The sequence below is a fragment of the Rana temporaria genome, chromosome 13 (genome assembly GCF_905171775.1).
Source record: "Rana temporaria chromosome 13, aRanTem1.1, whole genome shotgun sequence".
NCBI lineage: Eukaryota > Metazoa > Chordata > Amphibia > Anura > Ranidae > Rana > Rana temporaria.
In genome coordinates this window covers 604,802-618,434 of record NC_053501.1, presented here as the reverse complement: position 1 = coordinate 618,434, position 13,633 = coordinate 604,802, and the positions used below count along the sequence as shown (strand labels likewise).

Sequence of the window (13,633 nt, the reverse complement as noted above, 5' to 3'; positions counted from 1 at the left end):
TCCTTTCACTTTTTAGACCAAAGACACCACCCACCAGGGTTTATGTCAGGGACAGGGGTCCCCTAGCCACAGAGAGAGATGCAGTCCCAGAAATACAGGAGCGTACCTGAGGGGCGTGACGACACAAGTCTCATAGAGGTGCACAGAGCGCACTGAAGTCACAGGATACTCTGTGGTGACTGCATGAGACGGGAGAGCATAGGTGTCACTGGAGACACTGGAATACATAGGGTTTACGGGGTCACTGGAGACACAGGGCACGCTGGAGCACACAGGGGTCACTGGAGCACACAGGGGTCACTGAAATCACTGGAATGCATAGAGGTCATAGGAGCACAAAGGGGTCACTGGAGATACTGGAATGCATAGAGGTCATAGGAGCACACAGGGGTCACTGGAGATACTGGAATGCATAGAGGTCATAGGAGCACACAGGGGTCACTGGAGATACTGGAATGCACAGGGATTAAAGGGGACACTGGAGCACACAGGGGTTACAGGAGACACTGGAATGCATAGAGGTCACTGGAGCACACAGGGGTCACTGGAGATACTGGAATGCACAGGGATTAAAGGGGACGCTGGAGCACACAGGGGTTACAGGAGACACTGGAATGCATAGAGGTCACTGGAGCACACAGGGGTCACTGGAGATACTGGAAGGCACAGAGATTAAAGGGGACACTGGAGCACACAGGGGTCACTGGAGACGCTGGAACACACAGGGGTTACAGGAGACACTGGAATACTCAGGGATCATGGGGTCACTGGAGACACTGGAATGCATAGAGGTCACAGGAGACACTGGAGCACACAGGAGTCACTGGAGATACTGGAATGCACAGGGATAAAAGGGTCGCTGGAGAAATAGGGGGACAATGGAGAACACAGGGGTTACAGGAGACACTGAAATGCACAGGGATCATGGAGTCACTGAAGACACTGGAATGCATAGAGGCCACAGGAGACACTGGAGAACACAGGGGTTACAAGAGACACTGGAATACACAGGGGTCACTGAAGACGCTGCAATGCATGGGGATCAAAGGGTCACTGGAGACACAGGGGACTCTGGAGCACACGGGTTACAGGAGACACTGGAATGCACAGGGATCAGGGGTTCACAGGAGACATTGGAGCACACAGGGGTAACAGGAAACACTGGAATACATAGGGATCATGGAGTCACTGGAGCACACAGGGGTCACTGGAGACACTGGAATGCATCAAGGTCACAGGAGACACTGGGGCACACAGGGGTCACTGGAGATACTGGAATGCACATGGGTACTAGGAAACACTGGAATACATAGGGATCACTGGAATACATAGGGATCATGGGGTCACAGGGGACACTGGAGACACTGAAATCCACAGGGGGTCACATGGACACCGTAGACATTGGAGCACATAGGGGGTCACTGGAGCACACTTTCTGACCCAAAGGCACTCTACCCACCACCCAGGAAATGCAGGAGCATACTTGAGGTGTGTGAAGACACAGGCCTCTCTGAGGAGCACAGCGTGAACTGGATACTCTGTGGTCCTTGCATGACACAGTAGGTCATGGGTCAGTGGGGGTCATAGAGGTGCACTGGGGTCACAAAGTGGTCACAGAGGACACAGGTGGGCACTTTGAGGAGGAAACTGAGCACTAAATGACTGTGACTTCAGAACCTGGAAGTGCCACCGGCCAAGCTGGTGAGAAGACCGGGGCCGGGACACTTTGCCTCAAATTTAACGTTTGGGTGGAAAGACCCTTTACTCATCCGTTGTGTTTTTGAAGCAGTTTATCTTGGTGGGTATCGGGTCCCAATATATTATAGACAGATGGGGTGAGCGCGGCACAGACGTATCTAACGCTATCTTCGTCTTATAAATCATCGTATTTTAATATTTTCTTAATTATTATTTTTTTTAATTCAGACCTAAAGAGTTCATTGAGTGCGTGTCGCATATCCGCCTCCTGTCGTGGCTTCTCTTGGGGTCGCTCACCCACGGCGTGGTCTGCCCAAACTTAACCTCGCCATGCATGCCGATTCCTCTGGATGCCGGCTCCCATGTGGCCGATCACCTCATTGTGATTCTTATCGGTTTCCCCGAACAATCCAAGGTACTATAACTACATATATATTGTTTGCATTACATTCTATAATCACATTGGCCAGTCTGATTTCTTTATTGTACATCACGGCAGTCACTCACTGTGTTCATTCAAAAATGGAGAGGGCTGGTAAAAAGACGCATTTACCGACCCTTTTCCCTGCTCTCCATCATGAAGATCGCCTTGTGCAACTGCAGCAGTAGGCAGGCGGGAGAGGGGAGGAGGGGAGCCGGAGGCACTACAAAGGGGGGGGGACAGCGGAGGGGGAGTAGATTGATGTCGTGGGGGGTCGGCGATTACAAGAACCGATCCCCTATATCAGGGGTCTCCAAACTTTCTAAACAAAGGGCCAGATTACTGTTCTCCAGATTTAATGGGGGCCGGACTGTGGCCATCGGGAGTAGAAAAGGTCCTGATTATCAGTGGGAATAAACAATTCCCCATCATTGGTGTCAGTGGGAGGAATCATGCCCCATCTTTAAGCCCCATTGCTGGTGTCATTGGGAGAAATTGTGTCCCATCGTTTGTCTCATTGGGAGGAATTGTGTCCCATCGTTTGTCTCATTGGGAGGAATTGTGTCCCATCGTTTGTCTCATTGGGAGGAATTGTGTCCCATCGTTTGTCTCATTGGGAGGAATTGTGTCCCGTCGTTTGTCTCATTGGGAGGAATTGTGTCCCATTGTTAGTGTCATTGGGAGGAATTGCCCCATCATTGGTGTCAGTGGGTCATATTATGTCCCATTGTTGGTATTAGTGTTTGGAAATAGTGCCCCAAGGGCTGGATCAAAGCAAGCAAAGGTCCGCATCTGGCCCCCGGGCTGCAGTTTGGAGACCACTGCCCTATATGGCTCTCCATGCAGCAGCTAAAAGCTCCAGGAATTAAAGGGGAGGAGCCAGCTCTCGGCTGCTGCATGGGGAGCCATATAGGGAATCAGTTCTTGTAGTTTGCCCCCCCCCCCTAATGTGACGGGCAGGTGGCATGGACCCCCTGGAGCATTGCAACCCCTAAAGCTCTGCCAGTGGTGATCATGCTAATGTGCACGGGATAATTAGGGTGTGCCCAAGCACCTCCGGCACACCCTGTGTGCACACCTATGGTTGATGGTCATGTCTGTGCAGCTCTCATATTCTACACTCAGTGGTATGGTACCCCGACCCCGCACTGAACGACGCAAATTGATGTAGTGGGGGGGTGGGCAATTACAAAAGCCGATCCCCTATATGGCTCTTCTTGCAGCAGCTGAAATCTGCAGGAATGAAAGGGGGAGGAGCCAGCTCTCGGCCACTGCATGGGGGGCCATACAGGGAGTCGGTTCTTGTAGTCCCCCCCCCCCCCACCACCACAAACCCTAACTGTTCGGACCCCTTGGAGCATTGCAACCCCTAAAGCTCTTGCTAATGTGCACGGGATAATTAGGGTGTGCCCAAGCACATCCGGCACACCCTGTGTGCACACCAATGGTTGATGGTCATGTCTGTGCAGCTCTCTGCATGAAAATAGCCTTTTCCAGATCCATATTCTACACTCAGAGTTATGGTACCCCGACCCCCATCACTGAACGACGCAGGGGCAGCCTGTAAGGTTGCCGGTTGGTGGAGGGGCGTGGCCTGGAGAGCGATGGAGTAGGACGCATGCAGTAAGAGCTCCGCTTGCCAATACTCCTGTGATCGATATCCTGCCTCACTTCCGATCCATACTTTCAGCTTACATACCCTGGGAACCTCCCGATGTCTTCGCTGAAAAAGGCCTCCGAGGTCGCCGACAAACTCGCCAAATACCACTGGCTTGAAGAAGACCAACAGGCCAAAGATGGCGCCGACGCCTCCTCGGACGCGGAACACTCCGTGGCTGCCACTAACAAAGTACTCGATGCAATCGCCCTGTGTCAGAGCACACTCCACTACCAACATCGGAGAGGTCAAAATCCATGTATCCCTTATCAGACAGGATCTCTCTACCCTGTGGGACCGCGTGAAGGTTGCCGGTTGGCACTGGACCCTCTATGATATATTGCCTTGTGGACCCGAAGAGTGCTATACAGGTCCAGGGCAGTGACCCTCTGCAGGGGAGCCAAGTCCCTGAAGGCCCTTGGTGGTAGAACCTGCCGTGGTGAAGTTTTACCACATTGATGTTAGAGCCGCTGAATCGAATGTTTATTTGAAATTGATTCAAAAATTTAATTTTGCTTAATAAATAAAAAAAAAAGAATTGAAAAGGAAAATATGAACTGTATTTAGATATTCATTTGTGTGAATCTAACCTTGATGTCTGTGTGTTGTGTCTGACAGACCTCGGTGCTCCACATGTGCTCCCTCTTCCACGCCTTCATCTTTGCGCAGCTCTGGACGGTGTACTGCGAGCAGGCCGCCATCGCCCCAACCGTCCAGAACCAGAACGAGTTCAGCTTCACGGCCATCCTGACAGCACTGGAGTTCTGGAGCCGCGTCACTCCCAGCGTCCTTCAGTTGATGGCGCACAACACTGTGGTGAGTATGTGAGGGTCTCACTTGGTGGGAGGAGGAGGAGGTGATGTCCCCAGGCTACTAAACTATAATCCAGGGGGGTGGGCAACCTCGGCCCTCCAGATGTGGTGAAGCTACAAGTGCCACGAGACATTGCAAGACCCTGACCATCACAGGCATGGCTCCTAGAGGCAGAGGCATGATGGGATTTGTAGTTTCACCACAGCTGGAGCCGAGGTTGCCTACCCTTGCTATAATCCATAAGTCTCTTTGAAGAGATTCGATAACATCTTGATAAAACCCGGTTCTTGTATCCTAATAACTATTGATGATTTGTAAGCAAAATAAAGTCTATGGTCTTGTTGGACATTTGAAAGTGAGAGTCCAGCAGCTCTTCCCCAGGTGAGTAGTACTCAGGGGCGGACTGACCATTGAGTCACTCGGGCACTGCCCGAGGGCCCCATGCCACTAGGGGGCCCCATCCGGGTTGCCAGGCTCAGTAAAACCAGGGACAGTATATAAAAATCTGTGTTTTTTTTTAGATCTGTCCCCGATATGTCCGAAAATGACATGCTTTTAATGTGAATATCCCAAGATTTTTGCTGCCCGCCTCTGCATTGCCTCCTGGCGTGGTGGCCATCTGTAAGCCAGAGGGGCCCCATACTCTTCTATTGCCCGGGGGCCCCATGAGTTGTCAGTCCGCCCCTGGTAGTACTGTAGGACATAATCTGTAGGTGGTTGGTCAATCTGTTGGTACGAGTTAGATGAGGCATGATCTTGTGGGCAAGGGTCAAGGCACAGGGGTGGGTGATGTAGCAAGTTCCTGTGGTTTAGGCCAGGGCTCAAAATTTCAAGTCCTGAGCTACTAGCCAGGTCTCAAGGGTAACTCGCCACCAGTTGCCCCACCCAACCCTTACCATGCCCCGCCCCTAATCACGCCATCGTAAATTATCTCATGAAATGGCACTTAATGGTTTTATGCAGAATTAGGTTACAAAAATAAATATTAACAACTTTATCAGTTCCCCTCAGCACAGCCTCTCCAGTACCCATCAATTCAGCGTGACCTGTGCCCATCATTGCAGCCTCACCGTGCCCCACATTGCAGCCTCACCAGTACCCATCAATACAGCGTGACCTGTGCCCATCAATGCAGCGTGACCTGTGCCCCACATTGCAGCCTCACCGTGCCCCACATTGCAGCCTCACCGTGCCCCACATTGCAGCCTCACCATGCCCCACATTGCAGCCTCACCGTGCCCCACATTGCAGCCTCACCAGTACCCATCAATACAGCGTGACCTGTGCCCATCAATGCAGCGTGACCTGTGCCTCACATTGCAGCCTCACCGTGCCCCACATTGCAGCCTCACCGTGCCCCACATTGCAGCCTCACCGTGCCCCACATTGCAGCCTCACCGTGCCCCACATTGCAGCCTCACCATGCCCCACATTGCAGCCTCACCGTGCCACATATTGCAGCCTCACCTGTGCCCATCAATGCAGCGTGACCTGTGCCCATAATTGCAACCTCACCGTGCCCCACATTTCAGCCTCACCGTGCCCCACATTGCAGCCTCAATTTGCCCCCCATTGCAGCCACACTTTGCCCCCCATTGCAGCCTCACTGTGCCCCACATTGCAGCCTCACTTTGCTCCCCATTGCAGCCTCACTGTGCCCCACATTGCAGCCTAAAATAAGTAACCTAAATCTTAGTACTGGGTGGGTTTGTATAGAATACAGATTCAGTACTACATGGACGGGGGGTTGTAGAGCTTATGGCCGGTCTCGCCCCCGGAGTTTTAGGAGCTCTGGTCTCATCTTGAGACTAAATTACAACCAGTGGAGACCAGTCCAAAATAAAACTTTCCCGAATCAGAAACAAAAGTAGAAGAAAAGTTTGTGCAATTTTCTAGAAAAAAACTATTTGTCTTAAAAAAAGGGAGGTGATTGGGTAAAAGGTGTAAAAGAAAACCTCTATAAATAAAGCCAACATTAGGTTCCGTGTATTATTAGAGCCGTACTTCCACACCTTCTACCTAGACGGGATCTCAGCATTTACCTTCTGCGACACCGGCGCCTCCTACTAACCCAAAACTATTTTACGAATAAAGACTTTTTACTGAATATCGCTACATTTGTATGATTTATTATTATCCCAACTTGTGAACGCTAATTCTGTCCTGGTCTAGACCGGTCATTCTCAAACAAGGTTTTGTCCGGGTCTAGAAATGTTATTCTCAACCAGGGTTCCGTCTTGGTCTAGACCAGTGTTTCTCAATTCCAGTCCTCAGGCCCCCCCCAACAGGTCAGGTTTTCAGGATTTCCCTCAGATGAAAAGGCTGTGGTGATTACTAAGGCAGTGAAACTGATCAAATCACCTGTGCAAAATAATGGAAATCCTGAAAACCTGACCTGTTGGGGGGGCCTGAGGACTGGAGTTGAGAAACACTGGTCTAGACCAATAACTCTCAACCAGGGACCTGTCTTGATCTAGACTGGTCATTCTAAACCAGGGTTCCATCTTGAATTAGAACAGTCATTCTCAACCAGGGTTTCCGTCTTGGGTTTGCGCAGCGCAAGTGCTTACTTGCTCCGGTGTAACGAGTGCTCCTGATTCAGGAACCTCGTTACGCGGACTGCAGCCTAGGATATGACAGACATAAGCCTCCTTATGCCTTCATATCCCAGGCTGCATTCTTGCGTTGGCCGCTAGGGGGCGCGGCCATTGTGATCGGCGTATAGTATGCAAATTGCATACTACCACCGATTCACAAAAGTTGCGCGGGCCCTGCGCACGCAAGGTACGGAGTTTCCGTACGGCGACTTTAGCGCAAGGTTGCTCCTGCTAATAGCAGGGGCAGCCAATGCTAAAGTATAGCTGCGCTTCCCGCTCGTGAAATTAAAATTTCACGTCGTTTACGTAAGTGATTCGTGAATGGCGCTGGACACCATTCACGTTCACTTAGAAGCAAATGACGTCCTTGCGACGTCATTTGCCGCAATGCACGTCGGGAAAGTTTCCCGACGGAGCATGCGCTGTTCGCTCGGCGCGGGAGCGCGCCTAATTTAAATGATTCCCGCCCCCGGCGGGATCATTTACATTAGGCAGCCTTACGCCCGGATATTTAGCATATCGCCCGCGCAATTTACGGAGCTATTGCTCCGTGAATCGCGGGCATCTCAAAATATTTGCGTGGGCGCATAGCACAAATCGTTGCCCTTTGCCCACGCAAATATTGCACGGATCTACCTGAATCTGGCCCATTCTTTATCAGTGGAAAGTGAAGTCTAAACATTGTATCACATTGACTTTTACATTAAGAGCCCATTCACATCTAGGCGACAAAACGCCCGACGCCGGACGCTCGTGCCGCTAGAGGGGAGAATTCCCATTGCTGTCTATGGAGATGGTTCACATCTCATAGACGCTGTACGCCTGTCGCCTGAAAAAAAGTCCCGGACCCTTTTTTTCAGGCAACATTGGCGTTCGGCCATTGACTGTCAATGGGAAGGATTTGAAAAAAAAAAAAGATACACTGTTCGCGGCAAAATACGCCGCGTACGCGGCGTTGCTTGTCGCAGAGGTGTGAATGCAGCCTTAAGGAATAAACTTCTGTATGTAAATTAGGAACGTTTAACCACTTAAACACCAAACCTTTTTCTGACAGCTCTTTTCAAGTTAAAATCATTTATTTATTTTTTTGCACGAAAATTACTTAGAACCCCCAAACATTATATATATATATTTTAGTAGAGACCCTAGGGAATAAAATGGCGGTTGTTGCAATATTTTATGTTACGCAGTCTTTTTAAATGCAATTTTTCGGGGGAAAAATTACTTTAATGAATTTAAAAACTAGCCAGTAAAGTTAGCCCATTTCTTTTTTGTATAAATATTACGCCGTGAGAATCGTGTGAGAATCGTGATCTTCATTCTAAGCAAAAAAATTGTGATTCTCATTTTGGTCAGAATCGTGCCGCTCTAACTGAGGGGCAACTATAGTTGGTGGGTGGGGGGGGGGGTGACACCATGTTTTACCGCAGGTGACTCCAACCCTAGTGACGCCACTGCTGTGAGATGAGGTTTCCTCTGCACCATGCAAGGCCAGAACTCTTCCCGATGGTCTTCTGAGAGGGATCACCGAGGGATCACTGAGGGATCACCGAGGGATCTTGTGACGCTTAAGATGTGATCCCTGCAAAGTTGCTAAATCTGATCAAATCTGCTGACTAGTTACTGACGCCATGACGTCCTCGTGCCTCACGTGACTTACAATGTGTGTTTTATCACTTTTTCCAGATGGTAGAGATGGTCTGCCTGCATCTCATCAGCCTAATGGAGGCGCTACAGGAATGCAACTCCACCGTCTTTGTAAAAGTAAGTTCTGTGCTACCCCATGATTCTCCGCTTTCCCACATCTCTGTACCAGGGCCCCCGAGAGCCGATATCACCATAATCCTCCGCTTTCCCACATCTCTGTACCGGGGGCCCCGAGAGCCGATATCACCATAATCCTCCGCTTTCCCACATCTCTGTACCGGGGGCCCCGAGAGCCGATATCACCATAATCCTCCGCTTTCCCACATCTCTGTACCAGGGGCCCCGAGAGCCGATATCACCATAATCCTCCGCTTTCCCACATCTCTGTACCGGGGCCCCCCGAGAGCCGTTATCACCATAATCCTCTGCTTTCCCACATCTCTGTACAAGGGGCCCCCGAGAGCTGATATCACCATAATCCTCCGCTTTCCCACATCTCTGTACCAGGGGCCCGAGAGCTGATATCACCATAATCCTCCGCTTTCCCACATCTCTGTACCAGGGCCCCCGAGAGCTGATATCACCATAATCCTCCGCTTTCCCACATCTCTGTACCGGGGGCCCCGAGAGCTGATATCACCATAATCCTCCGCTTTCCCACATCTCTGTACAAGGGGCCCCGAGAGCCGATATCACCATAATCCTCCGCTTTCCCACATCTCTGTACCGGGGGCCCCCGAGAGCCGATATCACCATAATCCTCCGCTTTCCCACATCTCTGTACCGGGGGCCCCCGAGAGCTGATATCACCATAATCCTCCGCTTTCCCACATCTCTGTACAAGGGGCCCCGAGAGCCGTTATCACCATAATCCTCTGCTTTCCCACATCTCTGTACAAGGGGCCCCCGAGAGCTGATATCACCATAATCCTCCGCTTTCCCACATCTCTGTACCAGGGGCCCGAGAGCTGATATCACCATAATCCTCCGCTTTCCCACATCTCTGTACCAGGGCCCCCGAGAGCTGATATCACCATAATCCTCCGCTTTCCCACATCTCTGTACCAGGGCCCCCGAGAGCTGATATCACCATAATCCTCCGCTTTCCCACATCTCTGTACAAGGGGCCCCGAGAGCCGATATCACCATAATCCTCCGCTTTCCCACATCTCTGTACAAGGGGCCCCGAGAGCCGATATCACCATAATCCTCCGCTTTCCCACATCTCTGTACAAGGGGCCCCGAGAGCCGATATCACCATAATCCTCCGCTTTCCCACATCTCTGTACGAGGGGCCCCGAGAGCCGATATCACCATAATCCTCCGCTTTCCCACATCTCTGTACAAGGGGCCCCGAGAGCTGATATCACCATAATCCTCCGCTTTCCCACATCTCTGTACAAGGGGCCCCGAGAGCTGATATCACCATAATCCTCCGCTTTCCCACATCTCTGTACCGGGGCCCCCCGAGAGCTGATATCACCATAATCCTCCGCTTTCCCACATCTCTGTACAAGGGGCCCCGAGAGCTGATATCACCATAATCCTCCGCTTTCCCACATCTCTGTACCGGGGGCCCCCGAGAGCCGATATCACCATAATCCTCCGCTTTCCCACATCTCTGTACCGGGGGCCCCGAGAGCCGATATCACCATAATCCTCCGCTTTCCCACATCTCTGTACCGGGGCCCCGAGAGCTGATATCACCATAATCCTCCGCTTTCCCACATCTCTGTACCGGGGGCCCCGAGAGCCGATATCACCATAATCCTCCGCTTTCCCACATCTCTGTACAAGGGGCCCCGAGAGCCGATATCACCATAATCCTCCGCTTTCCCACATCTCTGTACCGGGGGCCCCGAGAGCTGATATCACCATAATCCTCCGCTTTCCCACATCTCTGTACCGGGGCCCCCGAGAGCTGATATCACCATAATCCTCCGCTTTCCCACATCTCTGTACAAGGGGCCCCGAGAGCTGATATCACCATAATACTCCGCTTTCCCACATCTCTGTACCGGGGGCCCCGAGAGCCGATATCACCATAATCCTCCGCTTTCCCACATCTCTGTACCGGGGCCCCCCGAGAGCCGATATCACCATAATCCTCCGCTTTCCCACATCTCTGTACCGGGGCCCCCGAGAGCCGATATCACCATAATCCTCCGCTTTCCCACATCTCTGTACAAGGGGCCCCGAGAGCCGATATCACCATAATCCTCCGCTTTCCCACATCTCTGTACGAGGGGCCCCGAGAGCCGATATCACCATAATCCTCCGCTTTCCCACATCTCTGTACAAGGGGCCCCGAGAGCTGATATCACCATAATCCTCCGCTTTCCCACATCTCTGTACAAGGGGCCCCGAGAGCTGATATCACCATAATCCTCCGCTTTCCCACATCTCTGTACCGGGGCCCCCCGAGAGCCGATATCACCATAATCCTCCGCTTTCCCACATCTCTGTACCGGGGCCCCCCGAGAGCCGATATCACCATAATCCTCCGCTTTCCCACATCTCTGTACCGGGGCCCCCGAGAGCCGATATCACCATAATCCTCCGCTTTCCCACATCTCTGTACCGGGGGCCCCGAGAGCTGATATCACCATAATCCTCCGCTTTCCCACATCTCTGTACCGGGGGCCCCGAGAGCTGATATCACCATAATCCTCCGCTTTCCCACATCTCTGTACCAGGGCCCCCGAGAGCTGATATCACCATAATCCTCCGCTTTCCCACATCTCTGTACCAGGGCCCCCGAGAGCTGATATCACCATAATCCTCCGCTTTCCCACATCTCTGTACAAGGGGCCCCGAGAGCCGATATCACCATAATCCTCCGCTTTCCCACATCTCTGTACCGGGGGCCCCGAGAGCTGATATCACCATAATCCTCCGCTTTCCCACATCTCTGTACCGGGGCCCCCCGAGAGCTGATATCACCATAATCCTCCGCTTTCCCACATCTCTGTACCAGGGGCCCGAGAGCTGATATCACCATAATCCTCCGCTTTCCCACATCTCTGTACCAGGGCCCCCGAGAGCTGATATCACCATAATCCTCCGCTTTCCCACATCTCTGTACCAGGGCCCCCGAGAGCTGATATCACCATAATCCTCCGCTTTCCCACATCTCTGTACAAGGGGCCCCGAGAGCCGATATCACCATAATCCTCCGCTTTCCCACATCTCTGTACCGGGGGCCCCGAGAGCTGATATCACCATAATCCTCCGCTTTCCCACATCTCTGTACAAGGGGCCCCGAGAGCCGATATCACCATAATCCTCCGCTTTCCCACATCTCTGTACAAGGGGCCCCGAGAGCCGATATCACCATAATCCTCCGCTTTCCCACATCTCTGTACAAGGGGCCCCGAGAGCCGATATCACCATAATCCTCCGCTTTCCCACATCTCTGTACGAGGGGCCCCGAGAGCTGATATCACCATAATCCTCCGCTTTCCCACATCTCTGTACCGGGGCCCCCCGAGAGCCGATATCACCATAATCCTCCGCTTTCCCACATCTCTGTACCGGGGCCCCCGAGAGCCGATATCACCATAATCCTCCGCTTTCCCACATCTCTGTACGAGGGGCCCCGAGAGCCGATATCACCATAATCCTCCGCTTTCCCACATCTCTGTACCGGGGCCCCCGAGAGCCGATATCACCATAATCCTCCGCTTTCCCACATCTCTGTACCGGGGGCCCCGAGAGCCGATATCACCATAATCCTCCGCTTTCCCACATCTCTGTACCGGGGGCCCCGAGAGCCGATATCACCATTATCCTCCGCTTTCCCACATCTCTGTACGAGGGGCCCCGAGAGCCGATATCACCATAATCCTCCGCTTTCCCACATCTCTGTACCGGGGCCCCCGAGAGCCGATATCACCATAATCCTCCGCTTTCCCACATCTCTGTACCGGGGGCCCCGAGAGCTGATATCACCATAATCCTCCGCTTTCCCACATCTCTGTACAAGGGGCCCCGAGAGCCGATATCACCATAATCCTCCGCTTTCCCACATCTCTGTACCGGGGGCCCCGAGAGCCGATATCACCATAATCCTCCGCTTTCCCACATCTCTGTACCGGGGGCCCCGAGAGCCGATATCACCATAATCCTCCGCTTTCCCACATCTCTGTACAAGGGGCCCCGAGAGCTGATATCACCATAATACTCCACTTTCCCACATCTCTGTACAAGGGGCCCCGAGAGCTGATATCACCATAATCTTCCGCTTTCCCACATCTCTGTACCGGGGGCCCCGAGAGCCGATATCACCATAATCCTCCGCTTTCCCACATCTCTGTACAAGGGGCCCCGAGAGCTGATATCACCATAATCCTCCGCTTTCCCACATCTCTGTACAAGGGGCCCCGAGAGCTGATATCACCATAATCCTCCGCTTTCCCACATCTCTGTACCGGGGGCCCCGAGAGCTGATATCACCATAATCCTCCGCTTTCCCACATCTCTGTACAAGGGGCCCCGAGAGCCGATATCACCATAATCCTCCGCTTTCCCACATCTCTGTACAAGGGGCCCCGAGAGCTGATATCACCATAATCCTCCGCTTTCCCACATCTCTGTACAAGGGGCCCCGAGAGCCGATATCACCATAATCCTCCGCTTTCCCACATCTCTGTACCGGGGGCCCCGAGAGCCGATATCACCATAATCCTCCGCTTTCCCACATCTCTGTACCGGGGCCCCCGAGAGCCGTTATCACCATAATCCTCCGCTTTCCCACATCTCTGTACAAGGGCCCCCGAGAGCTGATATCACCATAATCCT

The 13,633-nt window shown here is 52.4% G+C and overlaps 1 protein-coding gene across 3 annotated transcripts in view; it reads left to right on the top strand.

Annotated features, from left to right (window-relative positions):
• Window positions 1-13,633, top strand: part of UNC79 (unc-79 homolog, NALCN channel complex subunit) — a 218,786-nt gene that overhangs the window by 176,294 nt on the left and 28,859 nt on the right. For all 3 annotated transcript variants that reach the window (XM_040333248.1, XM_040333247.1, XM_040333246.1), the window contains 3 exons: window positions 1,927-2,113; window positions 4,395-4,592; window positions 8,873-8,950. In XM_040333248.1, the coding sequence (XP_040189182.1) occupies window positions 1,927-2,113; window positions 4,395-4,592; window positions 8,873-8,950 (463 nt within the window). The remainder of the gene's footprint in view (window positions 1-1,926; window positions 2,114-4,394; window positions 4,593-8,872; window positions 8,951-13,633) is intronic.